The 19,803-nt window shown below is 47.4% G+C and overlaps 1 protein-coding gene across 1 annotated transcript in view; it reads right to left on the minus strand.

Annotated features, from left to right (window-relative positions):
* MLLT1 (MLLT1 super elongation complex subunit) overlaps positions 1–19,803 on the minus strand; it is a 35,366-nt gene that overhangs the window by 8,381 nt on the left and 7,182 nt on the right. Inside the window, exons 3-11 of the mRNA XM_083720498.1 lie at positions 19,540–19,622; positions 15,308–15,451; positions 14,260–14,385; positions 12,513–13,064; positions 8,762–8,849; positions 5,000–5,111; positions 2,945–3,044; positions 1,659–1,730; positions 132–203 (exon numbers count right to left, since the gene is read on the minus strand). Of these exons, the coding sequence (XP_083576624.1) occupies positions 132–203; positions 1,659–1,730; positions 2,945–3,044; positions 5,000–5,111; positions 8,762–8,849; positions 12,513–13,064; positions 14,260–14,385; positions 15,308–15,451; positions 19,540–19,622 (1,349 nt within the window). The remainder of the gene's footprint in view (positions 1–131; positions 204–1,658; positions 1,731–2,944; positions 3,045–4,999; positions 5,112–8,761; positions 8,850–12,512; positions 13,065–14,259; positions 14,386–15,307; positions 15,452–19,539; positions 19,623–19,803) is intronic.

The raw sequence follows: 19,803 nt of genomic DNA on the forward strand, positions 1-19,803 counted from the left end.
AAGGTGCCTGAACAAGATAATCTGAAAACAACAACAGCAGCACCATTCATTGCACTGTGGCAAAAGAGAACGTTTAACATTCCCCTCTGGCTTCAACTTGCACCCGACACCAAAAAGCCACCTAACCTTACCTGCTGAAGCACATTTCGTTCCCGTAAAGCCATCAGCCTCCGATGAAGTTCCACCAACTCATCAGTGTAGGCCTTGGGAGAGGGAAGAAGGAACATTAGCAAGGAGAACTCTGAATCTTGAGGTTTTCAGACCTCTCGCCAACAAAAAGCTGATTAATGCGCACAGACCCCAACAGCCTGAAGGGCAAATATGATGCTGCCAGTTCAGGTGGGCAGTGGGGAAGGTTTTTGTCCTCCTTTGCAAAAAATGGACACAGTGGGTGGGTGGGTTAGGAGTGATGCCCAGTGAATTAGAGCTCCTATATTGCACATGAGCACATTGTGGAGTTGTACAAAGGGTTGGGGGTTGGAGGGGAAACGGCAATGCAAAAACCATCCTAAAAGAAAAGGGGAAGGCAAGGCTTGTATGCATGAAAGCACTGCAGGTACAATCTCTGGCATCCATTAAAGCAGGTATGGGGGGACCTTTGGGTCTCCAGATGCTGCAGAACTACAGCTCCCACTGGTCCCAGCAAACATGGCCAATGCCCAGGGCTGATGGGAGTTGTTCAGCTATGTCTGGAGGCCCCCTCATGAGAAGAGAACTCCCTGGAAAAGACTCTGATGCTGGGAAAGATGGAGGGTGCAAGGAGAAGGGGGCGACAGAGGATGAGATGGTGGGACAGTGTTCTCGAAGCTACAAACATGAGTATGACCGAACTGCGGGAGGCAGTGGAAGACAGAAGTGCCTGGCGTGCTCTGGTCCAGGGGGTCACGAAGAGTCGGACACGACTAAACGACTAAACAACAACAAATGTCTGGAGGGGCGCAACTGTATTCAAGTGTCTCTGGTAGCAGAGCCTGTGTTGCTGCTAGAGCTGAGCAAGAGAGCTATTTGAAGCTTCGCTCCAGCAGCAGCAACAACAAAAGCAGCAGCAGCGCACCTACTCTGTATGACGTTTCCTTATAAAAAGACCAGATCCTCTCCTTTTGGAGAGGAAGGAACCTGATCTCCCGCACCCACCATCTAGATCAGGCACGTCCAACAGGTTGATCTAGATTGTGATCTACTGGTGGTAGATCACTGACACCCAACTTTGACCTGAAACCCCCCCACAAAATGGGGTAGATCACTGCCAGTTTTAAACTCTCTGATCACAGTCTCTTGGGAGTTGGCCACGCCTGATGACAGAAAGGGAATAAATGGTGCCCCTCCCAAATCAAGTAAAATAGAATCAGTATATCCCCTTCCTGCTGCCCAGGGAGAAGCTTGGGTGTGGGAGGAGAAAGAATTGGGAGCTCTCAAATCTAGCAGGGCTAGGAAAGGCAGCCAGGGAGCTGCTGCCTGCCAGAGGAGACAATGTTGGTTATGAACTATTGGCCTGGCTCTGCAGGAGACAGCTTTGCACATTTCAAAAGGGGTGACTTGAGCCTTGTTAGGGCTGGCTTGGTTTGTCCTGAGTGGCAAAGGGCTCCCTCTGCCAACAGATGGCTTCTCCTTCCCTCCCTTCCCTCCTTCAATTTAAATGCCCCTCTCCACGGAGGTACCTTGTCATAGGTCCCTTTCTTCAGAATCTTTTCTGGCTTGCTGCAGGACTCTGGACTCTTTCTCCCAGTTACCTGAAAGCAGTTAAAGAGGGGGAACGCGCTCACAAGCCAGTTCAGAGGGGACAAAAGGCAACCGTTGCAGCAGAGCCACAATAAGCTGCAAAGACTGCGCTCCTTGAAACTGGAAACCGGGCACAATATAGAAAACAGGTTCTCTCCCCTTCTCGTAACAAAGGAACGAGTCAACTCTGCCCCCCATGAGGAATTTTCCCACCACCAGCCAGAGCTCCCCAAACAAGATCGATTCAGTGTGGGAGTAGAGGCAAGGAGTAGGAAACAAGGAAAGGGCCTCATTCAAATCTCTACTCAGATATGATCTCAACGGATGCTCTGATGCTAACCAGCAGCCTTCTTGAACCCAGTGTTCTCCATGGATGTTCAGTCCTAAGAGCTGCATCCAGAATGGTCGCTGGGCAGGGGTGATGGGAGTTGCAGTCCTGTAATACTTGAAGGACTCAAATTTGGAGAAGGTGGCAAAATGGGGACAGTGGTTTCTCCTACAGGGTTCTGGACTCTGTTTCTGCCGAAAGGGGAGGTCATCAATTGTTTGGGTGTCTTGCGCTCCTATTTACAAATCCTGCCACCAAAACATAGCACTGACCTATGTGACCAAGCCTTTGGCTTGTGGGTCTCTGCAAGGAAGAAATGGGGAACATCCTCTGCCTGCCTTAAAACTAACAGCAGCTTATGCCCGAACCCGAACTGCAGTTAGTTAAATGATTTGTTGAAACAAGCTAGCAACGCACCCTGATTTCTGTTCCTGCCTTGTTTCAACACCCTCACACAGGCATAGGCAAACTGGGCCCTCCAGATGTTTTGGGACTACAGATCCCATCATCCCTAGCTAACAGGACCAGTGGTCAGGGGTGATGGGAATTGTAGTCCCAAAACACCTGAAGGACCGGGTTTGCCTATGCCTGCTTTCACAGGTGTTCTTAGTCCCCTCGAGAGGACAGGACCAAAGAGCTCCAACTCCTTCCTTGCTTCCTCCGATAAATGAACTTCTTCCAATCTTCCCTTGCTATCTGCAACCTTTCTCCCTTTGCTCCTTTCTCCTTCTTTTTCCTCTTCTCAACTTTCTCCGCTGCTTACGAAAGAAAAACAGCTGCTCCTACAACTGTGTTCCCCGCCCCAGCACCCCAGCCTTGCGCTCCTTTAGTATACCTGGGCCAAATTCCAGACAGCTGGGTGAGTAGGAAGCCAAACTGCCTTTGCTGCACAATTACCTTATTGTTAGAAGGGGGTAATTTCTGGTTGGGCGGAGGCTCCCGACTTGGAAGGCAGGAATCCTCACTGTTGTCACTGTCGCTATCGCTGTGGCTGAGCCTGAAGAGGTAATAAAATAATAATAATAATAATAATAATAATAATAATAATAATAATAATAAATAGTAATACAACAATGCCCATCTGACTGGGTTGTCAGCTCCCAAAAAAATATTAAAAACACAATAACACAACCAACACCAAAAACTTCCCGAAACAGGGCTACCTTCAGATGTCTTCTAAAAGTCAAAAAGTAGTTCTTAATTTCCTTGACATCTAATGGGAGGCTGTTCCGCAGGGCGGGCGCCAGCACCGAGAAGACCCTGTGTCTGGTTCCCTGTAACCTCACTTCTCACCGTGAGGGAACCACCAGAAGACCCTTGGAGCTGGACCTCAGTGTCTGGGCTGGACGATGGGGGTAGCCTTCCAGGACAGGTACGGGGGAACCTTTGCCCCTCCAGATGTTGCTGAGCTGTAATTTTCATTCCTCATCCGTAGCTGGGGCTGGTGGGAGTTGTAGTTCAGTAACACCTGGAGGGTTACAAGTTTCCTAAACTTGTCCTGGAAGGCTGCAAAGTTAATCAGGAGGCTCTGATCCCACATTCTGGACAGACCGCTCTCTGTCTCCAGTAGCTCAGTGGCTGCAGCCAATGCTTTGTAAGCAAGCAGCTTCAGGATGAATGCCCAGAATGCAGCAACCAGCCAGTGCAGAGCTGAGGTTAGTCATTGCGGCAGCCTCCGGAAGCTACTGGACAAAAGTTGCCATCACCTCTGACCACTGGGCCGTGCTGGCTGTGGCTGATGGGAGCTGGAAGGGGCTGACGTCGTCTGGGGGGCACCACGTTGGCTAATGCCGGGTGCACGCAATCCTGAGCTTGATGAGCTGACGGCAAAAGGCTGCCTCGTCTGCTGCTTCTCCTCCATCTCCTCCACCGGCAGCAAAGGGTTGCATCCACTGCCGGTTCTACTCAGAGCACTCCCAGATATTAATGGGCCCAATTTCATCATATTCGTTCATTTCTGAGTAACTGGCTAAAACTCGACGTGCCCCAAGACCTGCTCTTATGAGAACCCTGAACAATCTGTTCAGGTCAAATAAGTCACGAAAGCTTGACCCCCACGTCTTTTGTTTGCTTTAGGCAACAGCTACACAAAAGACAGCCAATTGCATGCGACTGTTGTGCTGGAAAGGCAGAAAAGAAGGGCAGTGAACTCTGGCTTCGCGAACCAAGCTGCCAGGGGCTGCTCCCCCTCTTGCCTGGGAGACCACCCTAGCCCCAACCACCAGCCAGAAAAGAAGGCTGCAGGGAAAGAGACTCCCCTGACTCCCTCCTTGCCAGAGAGAGTAGTGTGTGCCAACAGTCAGCTACTCTGAGGCTGCAGAAGGGAGGGGGAAAGGCCACCCTGACCCCATTCATCAGCCAAATGTACAAGAGCTAACAACTGCTGTTCAAACAAAACCACTGGAAGGTCAGGTGGCCCCAACAGTTCTGGCCTTGAGGACTGAAGTCCCTTCTCTACCTGTCCCCCCCGCCTTTCATTCTGTGTTTCTGTAAGCCGGACTGTGAGCTGCTTTGGGGGACCATGATCGCCTTAAAGGTAAAGGTACCCCTGCCCGACAGGACCAGTCGTGACCGACTCTAGGGTTGCGAGCTCATCTCGCTCAAAGGGCCGGGAGCCGGCGCTGTCCGAAGCCACTTCCGGGTCACGTGGCAAGCGTGACGAAGCTGCATCTGGCGAGCCAGCACCAGCGCCGCACACGGAAACGCCGTTTACCTTCCCGCTAGAAAGCGGTTCTTATTTATCTACTTGCACTTTGATGTGCTTTCGAACTGCTAGGTGGGCAGGAGCAGGGACCGAACGACGGGAGCTCACCCCGCCGCGGGGATTCGAACCGCCGACCTTACGATCAGCAAGCCCTAGATTCTGTGGTTTAACCCACAGCGCCACCCGCGTCCCTGATTGCCTTAAACACAGGCAAAAACAGCACATAAATAAACCCGGGCTGCTCTCACCTCGCATCCCTGCTGATGGGAGCTGCCTTGACCGCCGGCTCTTCCCCGGAAGAACTGTCATCATCGTCAGACTCTTCTGACTGCAAGTCCTCGACCATGGAGCGTAGAGGCCCTGGGGTTCAGAAACCAGGAAAGCCAGTTTAAAAATGGACACAGGACAGGGAAACACAGGTTCAACGCTAAGCGGAGTTGTGCTGGGCTGCTTACCAGGCACTGTCCGTTTGGGCTTTTTTCAGTTCCTGTACACAGGGGTGGCACAGTTTGAGAGCTCCCCAAGCCAAACACAGCCTGATCGCAAGACAGGGAGAGTGGCCCACCACAAGGCCTGTTTAGCTCGTTGTTCTACCTGTCTAGAACAGTAAACAGGGTGGCTGTTGAGCCACGGGACACAATTCGGAGGAAAAGGGGCATTCATACAGCATAGAGGGCCACTGGTGGGTTGGGTCTGCCCCACAAGCAAGCAGACATTTTGCGACTCTACCAAGTCCCCTCCCATCTCTCCGGTTTGACAGCAAAATCACTGTGTTACCACCAGACATTTCAGAACAAAAAGAAACGGGTTTAGAAACCTTCTACAGTGGAACCTCAGTTGTTGAACGTAATCCGTTCCAGAAGATTATTCAGCTTCTGAAACATTCAACGATTGAGATACAATGGACGGTAGGCAATTTCATTGGAGAAAATTGAGAAACGCGCCTTGCAAGCCATTTGACTTCCGAGGCGCGATTATTTCCAAGTTTTTGGGGTTCGGAAACCGAAATGTCTGGCTTCCGAGATGCTCGAAAACCGAGGTTCCATTGTAACAACAAGTTCCCTGCCTCCAAAATACTTGTCCACAGAATTTTAAACACCATTGGGAAGCCTGTCATAAATAAACCTTGTTTACATCTGTGGAGGCTCTTTTACGTGCGGACAGTTGCTCTGTTTGTTGCACCTACAATGGTGGTGGTAGTTAAGTGTGATACAAGGAGCAAAGTACAGCAAGAGTGGGGAATCTTTAGCTCTCCAGACACTCAACTACAACCCCCACAAGTCCTAGCAAGAATGGCCAATGGCCAGAGATGACTGGTGGGAGGTGTAGTTTAGAGACATAAAGGTAAAGGACCCCTGACCATTAGGTCCAGTCGTGGCCGACTCTGGGGTTGTGGCGCTCATCTCGCTTTATTGGCCGAGGGAGCCGGCGTACAGGTCATATGGCCAGCAGGACTAAGCCACTTCTGGAGAACCAGAGCAGTGCACGGAAACGCCGTTTACCTTCCTGCTGGAGCGGTACCTATTTATCTACTTGCACTTGGATGTGCTTTCGAACTGCTAGGTGGGCAGGAGCAGGGACTGAGCAACGGGAGCGCACCCCTTCGCGGGGATTCGAACCGCCGACCTTCTGATCAGCAAGTCCTAGGGTCTGTGGTTTAACCCACAGCACCACCCGCGTCCCAGTTTAGAGGCATATGGAGAGCCAAAGGTCTCCCACCCAAGCAGTAGAAGCTTGGAAGACTGTCTTCAGGATTCCAGGAAGAGAGAAGGTTGCAAACATTTGACTATTTGAAGCTGTCCGCTCCAAGACTGGTGATCACATGGCTCTGCCTTCTCCCTTGGGTGCCCCCACCTGCACGCCAGTTAACCCATCCATCAGCTTGTGTCCTGAATTCATTTTTAAGGGGGGTGGGAGAGAGAAGAAGAGGCAAGCACGTATGTCAGAGAGGTGATTTGACATAGCAGTGGAGAGATGGCGCTGTGATTCGGGAAGTCCTCATTTCAAATCTTGCATCTGCCACAGACCTGTGGCAAAGGCAGACTCAGGCAAGACGTTTTCTCTCAGACCCGTCAAACCATCCGGGGATCACACTGACCTACCTCGCAAGTTTGTTGTAGGGATTACAGCAAGATAATGCAAAACACTTTAGAGAAGCACTTGACAAATACTAAGTATTTCACCCCTTGCTTCTTCCTGTAAGACCTATTGCAGTCGTTAAGAGTCGTCAACAGGCTCATCACAGCTACCTGCCAATCACCCATTCCCACCACCCTTCTGAGTAATACCCCTCCCCAACTTCTCACTATATAGAAGGGTCTGGAAACTTCTGTTTCAGTGTATCTGAAGAAGTGTGCATGCACACGAAAGCTCATACCAAGAACTGACTTAGTTGGTCTTTAAGGTGCTACTGGAAGGAATTTTTTTGTTTTAAGTATTATTGTTTAGTACCAAAAAATCGCAGAATTAATACTAACGATTTGTTTTTATCAGTCAGGACTATCACCTTTACAGCCTCAAAGGCTAGAAACATATCACTTATCACCACTGCTGCTCCTGACGTACACCCACATTTGCTTCCGTTTGTTGATAACCCCCAGAAGAGCACCCCTGTTATGGTTCCCACCAGGGGTGGGGTGAACACGCAACTATCTGCTTCCCAAGTAACCAGAGATGAACAATTTGAGAAGCTCAACACCTGCAACATCTGGCCAAAGCAGAATATTCTCTCCCCCCCCCCCCAGCCGTATTACTGCACCTAATTGTGGCGAAATTGTGCCAGGTGGAAAGGATATAGGCAAAGCGAGTCAAGCACACCATGGCTAACCTTGCAAATCAGTTCCTGCCCTAGCAGTGTTTTGCTAGCCCAACATGGCCTTTTTTGCGAAGGGAGGTGGGAAAAGCAGCAACTTTTCTAAAGATTCCCTCAGGCGAGCAATTATTTTTGCAACTCTTCGATGACCGGCCATGCTGACTGAAACACCGGGAGCCCGCAGGGTTGGAGGAGGTTGGTCTCTGCTGGCAGACAGCAGCTGTCTGGGGTTTTCGGGGAACTGGTGAAGCTGTCGGGTATATGTCTAGCCAAGTGGCACGACTTTCTACAGCGGCGGTATTTTAAAAAAGGAAGCTACTTAACTAAAGACACAGGAAAACCTTGACAAGGGCTGTCGTCAGTCAAGAGACTGAGCTGGAAAACTGGAAGGGCCCAGTTTAGTCCCCCTTAGGTGGCCCAGGGCAAGTGACTGTCTCTCAGCCTCAGTTGGTGCTGAACTACTTTGCAGGGTTGTGCTAAGTTCAGCACCAACTGAGGCTGAAAGAGAATGACTTGCCCTGGACCACCTGTTGTTGTTCAGTCGTTTAGTCGTGTCCGACTCTTCGTGACCCCCTGGACCAGAGCACACCAGGCCCTCCTGTCTTCCACTGCCTCCCGCAGTTCGGTCAGACTCATGTTTGTAGCTTCGAAAACACTGTCCCACCATCTCGTCCTCCGTCGTCCCCTTCTCCTTGTGCCCTCCATCTTTCCCAACATCAGGGTCTTTTCCAGGGAGTCTTCTCTTCTCCTGAGGTGGCCAAAGTCTTGGAGCCTCAGCTTCAGGATCTGTCCTTCCAGTGAGCACTCAGGGCTGATTTCCTTCAGAATGGAGAGGTTTGATCTTCTTGCAGTCCACGGGACTCTCAAGAGTCTCCTCCAGCACCAGAATTCAAAAGCATCCATTCTTCGGCAATCAGCCTTCTTTATGGTCCACTGGACCACCTAAGGGGGCCTAAACTGGATGCTTCCAGTTTTCCAGCTCAATCACTTGACTGACATCAGCCCTTGTCAAGCTTTTCTGTGCCTTTATCTAAGTGTTTTCAACATTCAGGAAGCACAATGTTGAGTGCCGGGTTTTATGAACCGGTGGCTATTTTTGGGCCAGCATGACAAACAAAAACCTCACACTTGGGGAGGGGAGGCATCATAGGCTTAATTGACACCAAGACTCACGTGAGATTTCCAAACAGCAACGCACCTTGGCTGTGGTTCTGAGATGGCTCGAAATCAGAGTCGGAGCTGGAGTCGGAGCTGGAGCTGGAGTTGGAAGGGCTGGACGGGACAGACTTCAGTCGGCAGAGAGAAAGGAAGAAGGAAGAGAGAGAATTAGTTCCAACCCTTTGGTCCGTACAGCGGAATGGCAGAGAGAGAGATGGCAGCCCAGCCCAATTTCTTGTATTTCCCATGGAAGGTTCTTCAGTTTTGTCCTTTAGTAACCAAGAGGATTACATCACAGACTTGGAAGTCTGGTCAAGCTTCTTCTCAGGACTTAAGAAAGACAGGGATAAGTTGGATCCTCTTGTTGTTGTTTTTTGGGGGGGACACAGCTGTAATAGGCGCTGTGGGTTAAACCACAGAGCCTGGGACTTGCCGATCAGAAGGTCGGCGGTTCGAATCCCCGTGACGGGGTGAGCTCCGGTTGCTCGGTCCCTGCTCCTGCCAACCTAGCAGTTCGAAAGCACGTCAAAGTGCAAGTAGATAAATAGGTACTGCTCTGGCGGGAAGGTAAACGGCGTTTCCGCGCGCTGCTCTGGTTCGCCAGAAGCGGCTTAGTCCTGCTGTCCCATGACCTGGAAGCTGTACACCGGCTCCCTCGGCCAGTAAAGCAAGATGAGCACCGCAACGCCAGAGTCGGTTACAACTGGACCTAATGGTCAGGGGTCCCTTTACCTTTCATTGCTACTAAGTTTTTTCTCTCCCCCCCCCCCAACCCTGTAAGGTTGTCCTCCTCTCACTCTTTTTTCTTTATTCATTTCCTTACTTTGGAAGCATTCCTATCTCTCTTTCCTTTTTTGTTTATGGGTGACTTAAGGTGTAAGAGTCAGAGTAAAGGTAAAGGTACCCCTGCCCGTTCGGGCCAGTCTTGCCAGACTCTAGGGTTGTGTGCTCATCTCACTCTATAGGCCGGGAGCCAGCGCTGTCCAAAGACACTTCCGGGGCACGTGGCCAGCGTGACAAGCTGCATCTGGCGAGCCAGCGCAGCACATGGAACACCGTTTACCTTCCCGCTGGTAAGCGGTCCCTATTTATCTACTTGCACCCGGAGGTGCTTTGGAACTGCTAGGTTGGCAGGCGCTGGGACCGAATGATGGGAGCGCACCCCGCTGCGGGGATTCGAACCGCCGACCATGCGATCGGCAAGTCCTAGGCGCTGAGGTTTTACCCATAGCGCCACCCGCTGTGAGCCAGAGTAGGGTGGAGAAAAATCAATGAAAAATAAAAAAAAGTATTTTTAAAAATTTGAATCAGATTTTTTTATTATTTAAACTGGATTTTTTAAATAAAATGCTTTTAGAGAAAAAAAATATTTCTAAAGATAGTTTTCCATTTAAGTTAAATTATAGTCCAAAGGCTATTCATCAGGAAATAAGGATTTGTTTCAAGTTTTTCATGTGTGCTAAAACTCAGTCTTTTTTTTTTTTAATGGTTTAACCACATCAGTTAACAAACATGGATACAAATGCTATAATGTTACAGTTCTTAGTTAAATAGATAGTTTAAATTGTTACTAAGGAAAAGATTGTTTTTCTCCTTCCAATAAAGTACAGCAGGAAAGTTGTCCAAATATAAACAGTTAACTTATAAAACCTCACAATAATAATATAGTATTTCTAATAGTATAACCAAATCAGTAATTTTTTTATATAACTGTAAAAGCTACTCTGAAATTTTATTATTCCAAAAATGAAACCTTTGTCTGGTTGTAAATAGTAAGATTAAACCAGCAAGAATGAGTCTTTCTGTAAAAGGAAGATGTACTGACTAGTGATTTAAATCGATTACAGTGGTACCTCAGGTTACAGATGCTTCAGGTTACAGACTCCGCTAACCCAGAAATATTACCTCGGGTTAAGAACTTTGCTTCAGGATGAGAACAGAAATTGCGTGGCGGCGGTGTGGCAGCAGCAGGAGGCCCCATTAGCTAAAGTGGTGCTTCAGGTTAAGAACAGTTTCAGGTTAACAACGGACCTCTGGAACGAATTAAGTACGTAACCAGAGGTACCACTGTAATTTAAATCAAATCCACCCTGAGCCCGAGGGTGGTGTGTGGGCGGCTTGACTGGAGCCAAGGTTTCCCAGGGTGGAACCCCAGACCTTCTTCCATGACTCAGTTCTGGAACATGTTGTAAGAATGAGGGAGTATGGGGTGGCACTATGGACCATGGGGCCCCCCAGGGCAGATTACAAGCTAAAGTGACCAGGGTCTAGCCCAGGATCTAGCCCAGGGGTCACACTGGAGAGCCAGTGTGGTGTAGTGGTTAAGAGCGGTGGACTCGTGATCTGGGGAACCGGGTTCGCCTCTCCGCTCCTCCACATGCAGCTGCTGGATGACTTTGGGCTAGTCACACTTCTTTGAAGTCTCTCAGCCCCACTCACCTCACAGAGTGTTTGTTGTGGGTGAGGAAGGGAAAGGAGAATGTTAGCTGCTTTGAGACTCCTTCGGGTAGTGATAAAGCGGGATATCAAACCCAAACCTAAGGCCCATGGGCCACAAGCGGCCCATGGGGGTCGTTTAACCAGCCCACGAGTCGCCCCCCCCAACTGAGCTGCCCACTCGGCGATTCCCCGCCCGCTGCGCTAAATCAGCACAGGAGCTCGCTTCTGCGGTGCTGGAAATCGCGTCTGCACAGACGCAGATGCCAGAAATCGTGGCCCACGGAGGGCTCTCCTCTCTGCTGGAGTGAACCGGCCCAGGCGAGGTAAACCTTGCCGACCCTGGTCTAGTCTGTGCTTGGGCTTCCTTGGGACAGCCAATGTGGTGGTTGCAATTAGGTTTTTAAGTTTCATTGCATTTTTAATATTTGTTGAGCGGCTGGGGCAAGCCGGTCAGACGGTCGGCATAGGAATAATAAAAATATTAAAATTATGAAAGGGGTTGGGAGGAGCCATGCATGTCATGAGCATGTTGAAGAAAAGAGTGGCTTTGGTCAGGGAACAGCCTGACTCCCTCCTTTGGCAATCTTCACAGAACTTTAGCCTAATGGTTGCCGTCAATTTGATTTGAATTAATTTTATAATGGAATGATTTTAGAATGTTGTACTATTTTATTGTTGTTAGCCACCCTGAGCCCGGCTTCGGCTGGGGAGGGCGGGATATAAATAAAATTAATTTATTATTATTATTATTAAAGAAAAAGTTTCGAAAAACCATTCAGCTCCCCAGGAGCCCTTCTCAGGTTGGAATCTTAGGGGGGGGGGGGGGAACTGGCCATTTCTTAAGTATTTTAGGATGGTAGTGAGGGAAACCATCATTGTACCTCACCTCCAGGGTTTCCCAGCATTCTGAAAAACCTTTACGAACCCTAAGAAGAAATGTCAGCAGGACTAGAGGGCAGCAGAGAAGGCAGATGTAGAACTGAAACTCAACAAGAGCTCCAGGTCCAAACAGGTCTGTCTTCAGCATGGATTGTATTTACCATATTTTTTGCTCTATAAGACCACAAGACGCACCTGGTTTTTGGAGGAGGAAAACAAGAAAACAAATATTCTGAATCTCAGAAGCCAGAACAGCAAGAGGGATCGCTGCGCAGTGAAAGCAGCAATCCCTCTTGCTGTTCTGGCTTCTGGGATAGCTGCGCAGCCTGCATTCACTCCATAAGACGCACACACATTTCCCCTTACTTTTTAGGAGGGGAAAGGTGAGTCTTATAGAGCCAAAAATACAGTAATTGCCTACACTCAGCAGACGCCATACAGTGCAGCCCTGCCTGGCCTTGAAGGCCCCTCACCTCTGACTTCAGAGAAGCTTCATCCTCGGAATTGGAGTCCTCTGCCACCGCCACCTCCATGGGTTTTTTGATCGCCTTGGTTTCAGTCTCCGTTTTCATCTTCTCCACTTTGGCGCTCGGCTTCTCCTTGGCTGGCTTCTTCTCGGCGTAAGACGACGTCCGAGGGGACGTTGCCGGGACGGTCTTGGCTCCTTTGGAGCTGCTCTTCTTCGGCTTCTTAGCACTGGGTTTTGGAGACTCCACCGTAGAGGGCCTTTTGCTTGAAGTCTTCATGTCTGGCGGTGGAGGACCGCCCTTTGGCGACGTGTTCTCCAGCTTGGGCTCCTTCAGAGCCAGCTTGGGCTCCTTGAAAGCAGCTTTCGGGAGGGTCTTCTCCTCCTTGGGCACCTTGTTCTCAGCGGGTTTCCTGGAGGAGTCCTTCACAGGTTTACCCGGCTCCCTTTCAAGGTCTCTGGAGGAGTTTTTGCTCTCCGAGTCTTTCCTGGGCCTCTCGCGATGCTCCCGGGTGACCTTGTGTGGCTTGGAAGCTTTGCTGCCATCTTTGTTGGCCTCCTAAGCACCGGTGGAGAAATGTAAAGACCAGCAAAGTTTAATTATCCCGTCCTGTAAGAAAGGATTGGGTTCTGCGGAGAAAACGGAATCTTCCTCCAAAGGGAAAGTCACCATGCAGGAAGCATTCAGATAATCAGTTACCGTATTTTTCGCTCTATAAGACGCACCCGACCATAAGACGCACCTAGTTTTAGAGGAGGAAAACTAGAAAAAAAATATTTTGAATCTGTGCAGTGCCTCTCCAGTGAAGCGAAGCGTTCCTCCCGTTGCCCTGAAGAGGCTTCGCGCGGCTGTCCCAGAAGTCAGAACAGCAAGAGGGATTGCTGCTTTCGCTGCGCAGCTCTCCCTCTTGCTGTTCTGGCTTCAGCGATAGCTGCGCAGCCTGCAATTCGCTCCATAAGACGCACGGACATTTCCCCTTACTTTTTAGGAGGGGAAAAGTGTGTCTTATACAGCGAAAAATACGGTAAGTCGTATCTCGCTGTGGCCGTGTTCTTTCAAATTCAGAAGAAAGCAAAATGGTAAACAGACAGAAACTAGCTAACTAGTGTTTGTTGTGGGGGAGGAAGGGAAAGGAGAATGTTAGCCGCTTTGAGACTCCTTAAAGGGAGTGAAAGGCGGGATATCAAATCTTCTTCTTCTTCTACTTCAACACCTCTAGTGAGAGAGCCCACCACCTCCTAAAGCAGCCTGGCCCACTCTTGAATGGCCTTGACTAGTGGAGGTTTGCATAGTTTACCTGAGACCCAATTCTCTGTGATTACCAGCCATTAGTTCAACTCAACCATAATACAACGTGGAGGCCAAAAGGATACCGCATTTTTCGCTCTATAAGACGCACCAGACCATAAGACGCACCTAGTTTTTGGAGGAGGAAAACAATATTCTGAATCTCAGAAGCCAGAACAGAAAGAGGGATCGCTGTGCAGCGAAAAGCAGCAATCCCTCTTGCTGTTCTGGCTTCTGGGATAGCTGCGCAGCCTGCATTCGCTCCATAAGACGCACACACATTTCCCCTTACTTTTTAGGAAGGAAAAAGTGAGTCTCATAGAGCAAAAAATACGGTATATGTAGTGTGCACATAATTCTATGCCTCTTCGGAGGGCTTTAGCGTCTCTGCAGAATGGGAACGACGAAAGATTCTAGACCTCATCATTTTGGAAGGACGTTCCCACACTCTTCCCAAGCGACTCACCTTTGACCCATGGGGCGGTTTGGTCTTTTTCGGATCAGAGAAGGCAGAGAGCGGTATTGTGGGTAACATGGGGTAGTCAGGACTGGGCCTGGACACTGTTTCGGCACCTTCTGGCATGACCACCACCTAGGGAGAGACAACTTGGATATTAATGCTGTTCCACACCTTTGTGCCAGCAAATTCCAGAAATCCCCTATCCAGTCATTTTCTTTTTTAAAAAATAATATTTTTATTAAGTACAAATTAGAAAACATACATATTCACAACAAAAGAAAATACAAAAGAAAAAGAAAATACATCTAACCAAGGAAAAAGAATTAGAGAATATTTTGTCTCTTATCATATTTACAGTTATTTATACCTCTATAAAATGCTATTCACAATAAAGCAGTGAAATGAAAGATAAGATATCAGAAAAAAGAACAAAGAAAGAATAAAGAAGTAAAAGAAAAAGATCATAAGTGAAAAATTTTAAAAGTAGATAAGTACTCACAATACATAGCCGTTTCCCATCTATATTTATATTCAATTGTATAATTTCATCTTGTCCTTATCAGTGGCGTAGCGTGGGTTGTCAGCACCCGGGGCAAGGCAAGCAATTTGCGCCCCCTAACCCGTGGATTTGCGCCCCCTAACCCATGGATTTGCGCCCCTAACCCTACCCCCAGATGTTGCGCCCAGTGCGGCCGGCCCCCCCTGCACCCCCCACGCTACGCCACTGGTCCTTATCTACCTTAAATAAATTGGTGTTTTTTTTAAAAAAGGACTTCCACCGTTTACCTCACACGTTTTTAATAATCCGTTCGTCAGAACCTCTGTTCTTCATATTTTCCAGTCATTTTATCATATTATCCAGTCATTTTCTCTGCACCACACAACAAACCTCTATCACCCTCACTCTGTTTCCCAGCCTAGAAATAAAAAGCGTAACAGCACTTCACAAAACCCATTCTGCTATGAGCTTTTGGCTAGAGCGATCCAAAGAACAGCAGATAGTCATTACACTGAGCATGCAAAGACCAGGGTGAATCTTGTCTTGGCTACTCACCCCACCAGCCCTGATTAGTTTTCGGCGAAATTCCTTGGTGGGGTTGTTGAAGGTCAGCTTCTCACAGCGCAGGTGGTTGACGGGCGGATTCCCCTCCAGGTTCAAGAAAAGATCGTAGGTGAAGCAAACTTTCTTCGGTTCCTCCTGAACGCAAAGAAGGAAAAGCCTCATGAAGCGGTTTTAACAACTATGTATACCAACACAAGGAGATGCCTTATATTGAGTCAGACTTTTGGCACTTCTATTTTTTTTTTCATGTGTAATTTTTATTAGTTTACATAAATCAAAATACAAGACAGACTATAATATTCCACTTAATATCACACATATTTTAAAAGTGGCTTCCTTCAACCTTTCCACAAATCATCCGTATTAATAAAGGCAAATAATTCCGCATTTCTTATTTTGTAGTGCCGTTAATCGTTCTAGTTCATCTGTTTTTCTTTAGACATTACCCTTTGCTTCTTACAGAGCTCCCTTAAAACCCACTAGTGTTATCTGTCCATCGCTTAAGTTTTCCAGATATTTCGTAAGACTTTCCCAATCTTTTACAAACCTCTGGTCTTTTATATATCTGATTTTCCCTGTCATCTTATCCATCTCCACATAATCTAGTAATTTTGATCTCCAATCCTCAATTGTCGGCAAACCCTCTAATTTCCAATTTTTAGCTAACAGGACCCTTGCTGCCGTTGTTGCGTACTGAAACAGCTTGTAATCTTTCCTTTTTATCTCCCTTCCTACCAATCCCAGCAGGAATGCCTCGGGTTTTTTAACAAAAGTATAGCTTAAAATTTTCTTCATTTCATTATACACACTCTCCCAGAACCCTTTAACCTTTTGGCATTCCCACCACATATGGTAGAAGGTCCCCTCTCTTCCCTTGCACTTCCAGCATTTATTACAGGATCCGTACATTCTGGCTAATTTAACGGGAGTCATATACCAACGGTAGAACATTTTCATTAGATTCTCCTTAAGTGTCACACAAGCCGTAAACTTAAGATGTTGTTTCCATAGTTTTTCCCATTCTTCGAAGTAGATGTTGCGGCCAAAGTCTTTGGCCCAGTATGTCATTACCGACTTGACTTCCTCATCAATTAGATTCCAATCCAGTAACTGATTGTACATTTTAGACAAAGTTTTTATATTATTTTCCAGGATCTCAATTTGGAATCTAGAGTTTTTATCAGCATATCCTTTATCTTTGATATCTTTCCTAAACATGTCATTTATCTGGAAGTAGTGTAGCCAATCATAAACTTGGTTCTTGACCTGCTCGTACGGCCTCATTTTCCACTTTCCTTCCTCTTTCATGACCAGTTGTTCATATGTAGCCCAATTGGCCCTCATATTGGTCTTTTTAACGGACATAATCTCTAATGGTGACAGCCAGTGGGGTGTTTTTGGTTCTAGCACGTCTTTATACCTTTCCCATACCTCAATCAGTGGGCCCCTAAATATGTGATTTCCAAATTCCTTATGCGTTCTCCTCCGCCCATGCCACAAGTAGGCGTGCCACCCAAATCGATTGTCGTGGCCCTCTAAGTCCAACACTTCTCTGTCCTCCAGATTGATCCATGTCTTCACCCAGCATAGGCATGATGCCTCGTAATATAATTTCAGATCCGGCAGGGCGAAGCCTCCCCTTTCCTTCACATCCGTCAACAATTTAAATTTTATTCTGGGCTTCTTCCCCTGCCAGATGAATTTTGAGATCTCCCTATGCCAGACTTTAAATATCCTTGTACCTTTGATCACTGGGATATTTTGGAAGAGAAATAATATTCTTGGAAGTACGGACATTTTAATTGTGGCTATTCTACCCCAAAATGACAATCTGAGCCTGCCCCACATTTCTATATCTTTCTTAATTCCTTTCCATACTATTTCATAATTATTTTTAAATAAATCTATATTTTTTGGCGTTACCCATACTCCTAGATATTTCACCCTCTTAGTCACCTCTAATTCCGTTTCTCTTTGTAGTTCTTCAACTTTGTCCTTGTGCATATTCTTAACTATCATTTTTGTTTTCCTTTTATTAAGTTTGAAGCCCGATACTTTTCCAAATTGGTCAAATTCTTCAAGTACCTCTTTTGTTGAGTCTAATGGATCTTCCATTGTTACAATGGACTTTTGGCACTTCTAGATCAGGGTTGCCTATACAGTGGTACCTCGGGTTAAGTACTTAATTCGTTCCAGAGGTCTGTACTTAACCTGAAACTGTTCTTAACCTGAAGCACCACTTTAGCTAATGTTGTCTTCTGCTGCTTGCCGCGTCGCCAGAGCACGATTTCTGTTCTCATCCTGAAGCAAAGTTCTTAACCTGAAACACTATTTATGGGTTAGGGGAGTCTGTAACCTGAAGCGTATGTAACCCGAGGTACCACTGTACCGACATTCAGCAATGTCTAGGCAACACGACGACCATGTACTTACGCAACAGACAATCTTTACAGAATTCCTTCAAACCGTAACAAGTCCAAAATGATCTTTGTCTCTGAAATCTTTAAACAAAGCGAGGTACCAGACTTTGTACGATGAAAGACAAGCTGTGAAGCTTTGTGTATTCAGCAAATATGATGTCCAACACTGAACAGTGATTTCGGATATCGACTACTGCTTCGTAGAATTCTTCGTCAGCAGGGTGGGAGGATATAGAATTGCTTCATAAACCCATCTTATTTCGAATGAATGTATGTAAATGAAAATATCAAATGCTGTGGAACAGTGCTCATGTAATAATGTAGTCGCTGCTCAGTGTTTAAAGATTTTCAGAGACTTTGAGACTAAAGATTATTTTGTACCTGTTATGGTTTAAAGGAATTCTATAAAGATTGTCTGTTGCACATGTACATTGTCATCATGTTGCCTAAACATTGCTGACGTTCTCTTTGCAACACAGGGGTTTGTTTGGTTACTTATTGCTATACCGACATTCAGACATGGCTCTCTTTTCGCCCTGGTCCCTGCGATGGCTTAGAACAATCCTGAAACACACTAGGAAGATAGGCAACAAACGCAGAACAAAACACAGTAGACATAGAGGGCAACCCAGGTGAAACTTCAAACACAGGCTTGTATGGGAACAGCCTATCCCGGGCCCAAAAGCTTTTGGCTGCGTAGGTCAAAATGTGCACTCCGAAGTGCACCTTCCAGGCACAGAAGAGGATCCTGGAGGACTGGCAAGAACACAGCTCCATTCTGCAGGTTCCAGTTAGCAGCTGGACTGTAGTACTCTGAGCCGAAAGGTTTCCCAGATGGGCATTAGGGGCAGCCGTCACAGCAATCGGGCCTGGACTTTTATCTCATCATGCATAACGGTGCAAAAATCAGGTACCAACCGAAGTCAGAGGACGGTTACATATTCTAGGGTGCTGGTTTGGGGCCAACACAATCTATCCACTGTTCTACCTGCTTTTAAAACAGGCACCCCCAAACTCAGCCCTCCAGATGTTTTGGGACTACAATTCCCATCATCCCTGACCACTGGTCCTGTTAGCTAGGAATGATGGGAGTTGTAGCCCCAAAACATCCGGAGGGCTGAGTTTGGGGGTGCCTGTTTTAAAATCTGAATACCAAGGCAGGGATCCCAACTTTTTTGGGCCCGAGAGACATTTGGAATTCTAATAATCTGTTGCGGGCACTGCAGAATATCTATTTAGCAGAAGAAAAACTGGCAGTGCTCAGAACCAGCCCCAACAAAGTCAAAATACCAACACTTATGTTACATGGCACATTGCTTCAGTGGCTCTATGATGCAAAGTGTTTGATACATTTGTTTAAGAAATGAAACAAAGAGAAAAAACTGAACACTCCCATCAACAAAAACTAATTAATTCTTTTAAAAAAGAATTTGGGAGGGGGTCTTGGGAGGTGTCTGAAGTTGCTGTCGTGCCCGCGAGCAGCGCACTGGAGACCTCCCCACAAAGAGATGCAGAGATGTGAAAGAGAAGGAGAAAAGAGGCAGATCAGGGAGGTCCTTTGCTTATCTGGAGATCCCATGATAGATCAACACATGAAAATGTGCATGAAATGCACAGACCGTCTCATTGCTTCAAAACGAGCAGGTTAAATGATAACTGGACCTGGATAAAGACTTGGGTTGGGCCAATGAGGTTCAGCTACATTGCTGTAGGGGCTGGCCAGCCAGCTGAGTTTGCCGTATGTTTTAAGGGAACGCAAGAAGGGAGCCCGGGGGCGGCAAGGAGGAGAGATTGAAATGATACCTTGTTTTTGAAGTGGACTTCAATGGGCATAATGAAGCCAGCATAGCCAGACTCCTCCACTTTATAAGGAGGTTCTTTGCAAACTGAGAAGAAAAGCAGAAATTAAGTATTAAAACTTCAGAGCTGTTGGATCGCAGAAGAAACATACAGGTTGGCTAGCTTCTACGCTATGTAGCCTCAGGCAAGCTTCTCTTTCTTTGCCAATCTGAGCATCTCCACACCTACCTAGAGAATGGGGATAGCAATACAGATAGCAGTTACAGG

The sequence above is a fragment of the Podarcis gaigeae genome, assembly GCF_964106915.1.
Source record: "Podarcis gaigeae genome assembly, chromosome: 18".
Taxonomy (NCBI): Eukaryota; Metazoa; Chordata; class Lepidosauria; order Squamata; family Lacertidae; genus Podarcis; species Podarcis gaigeae.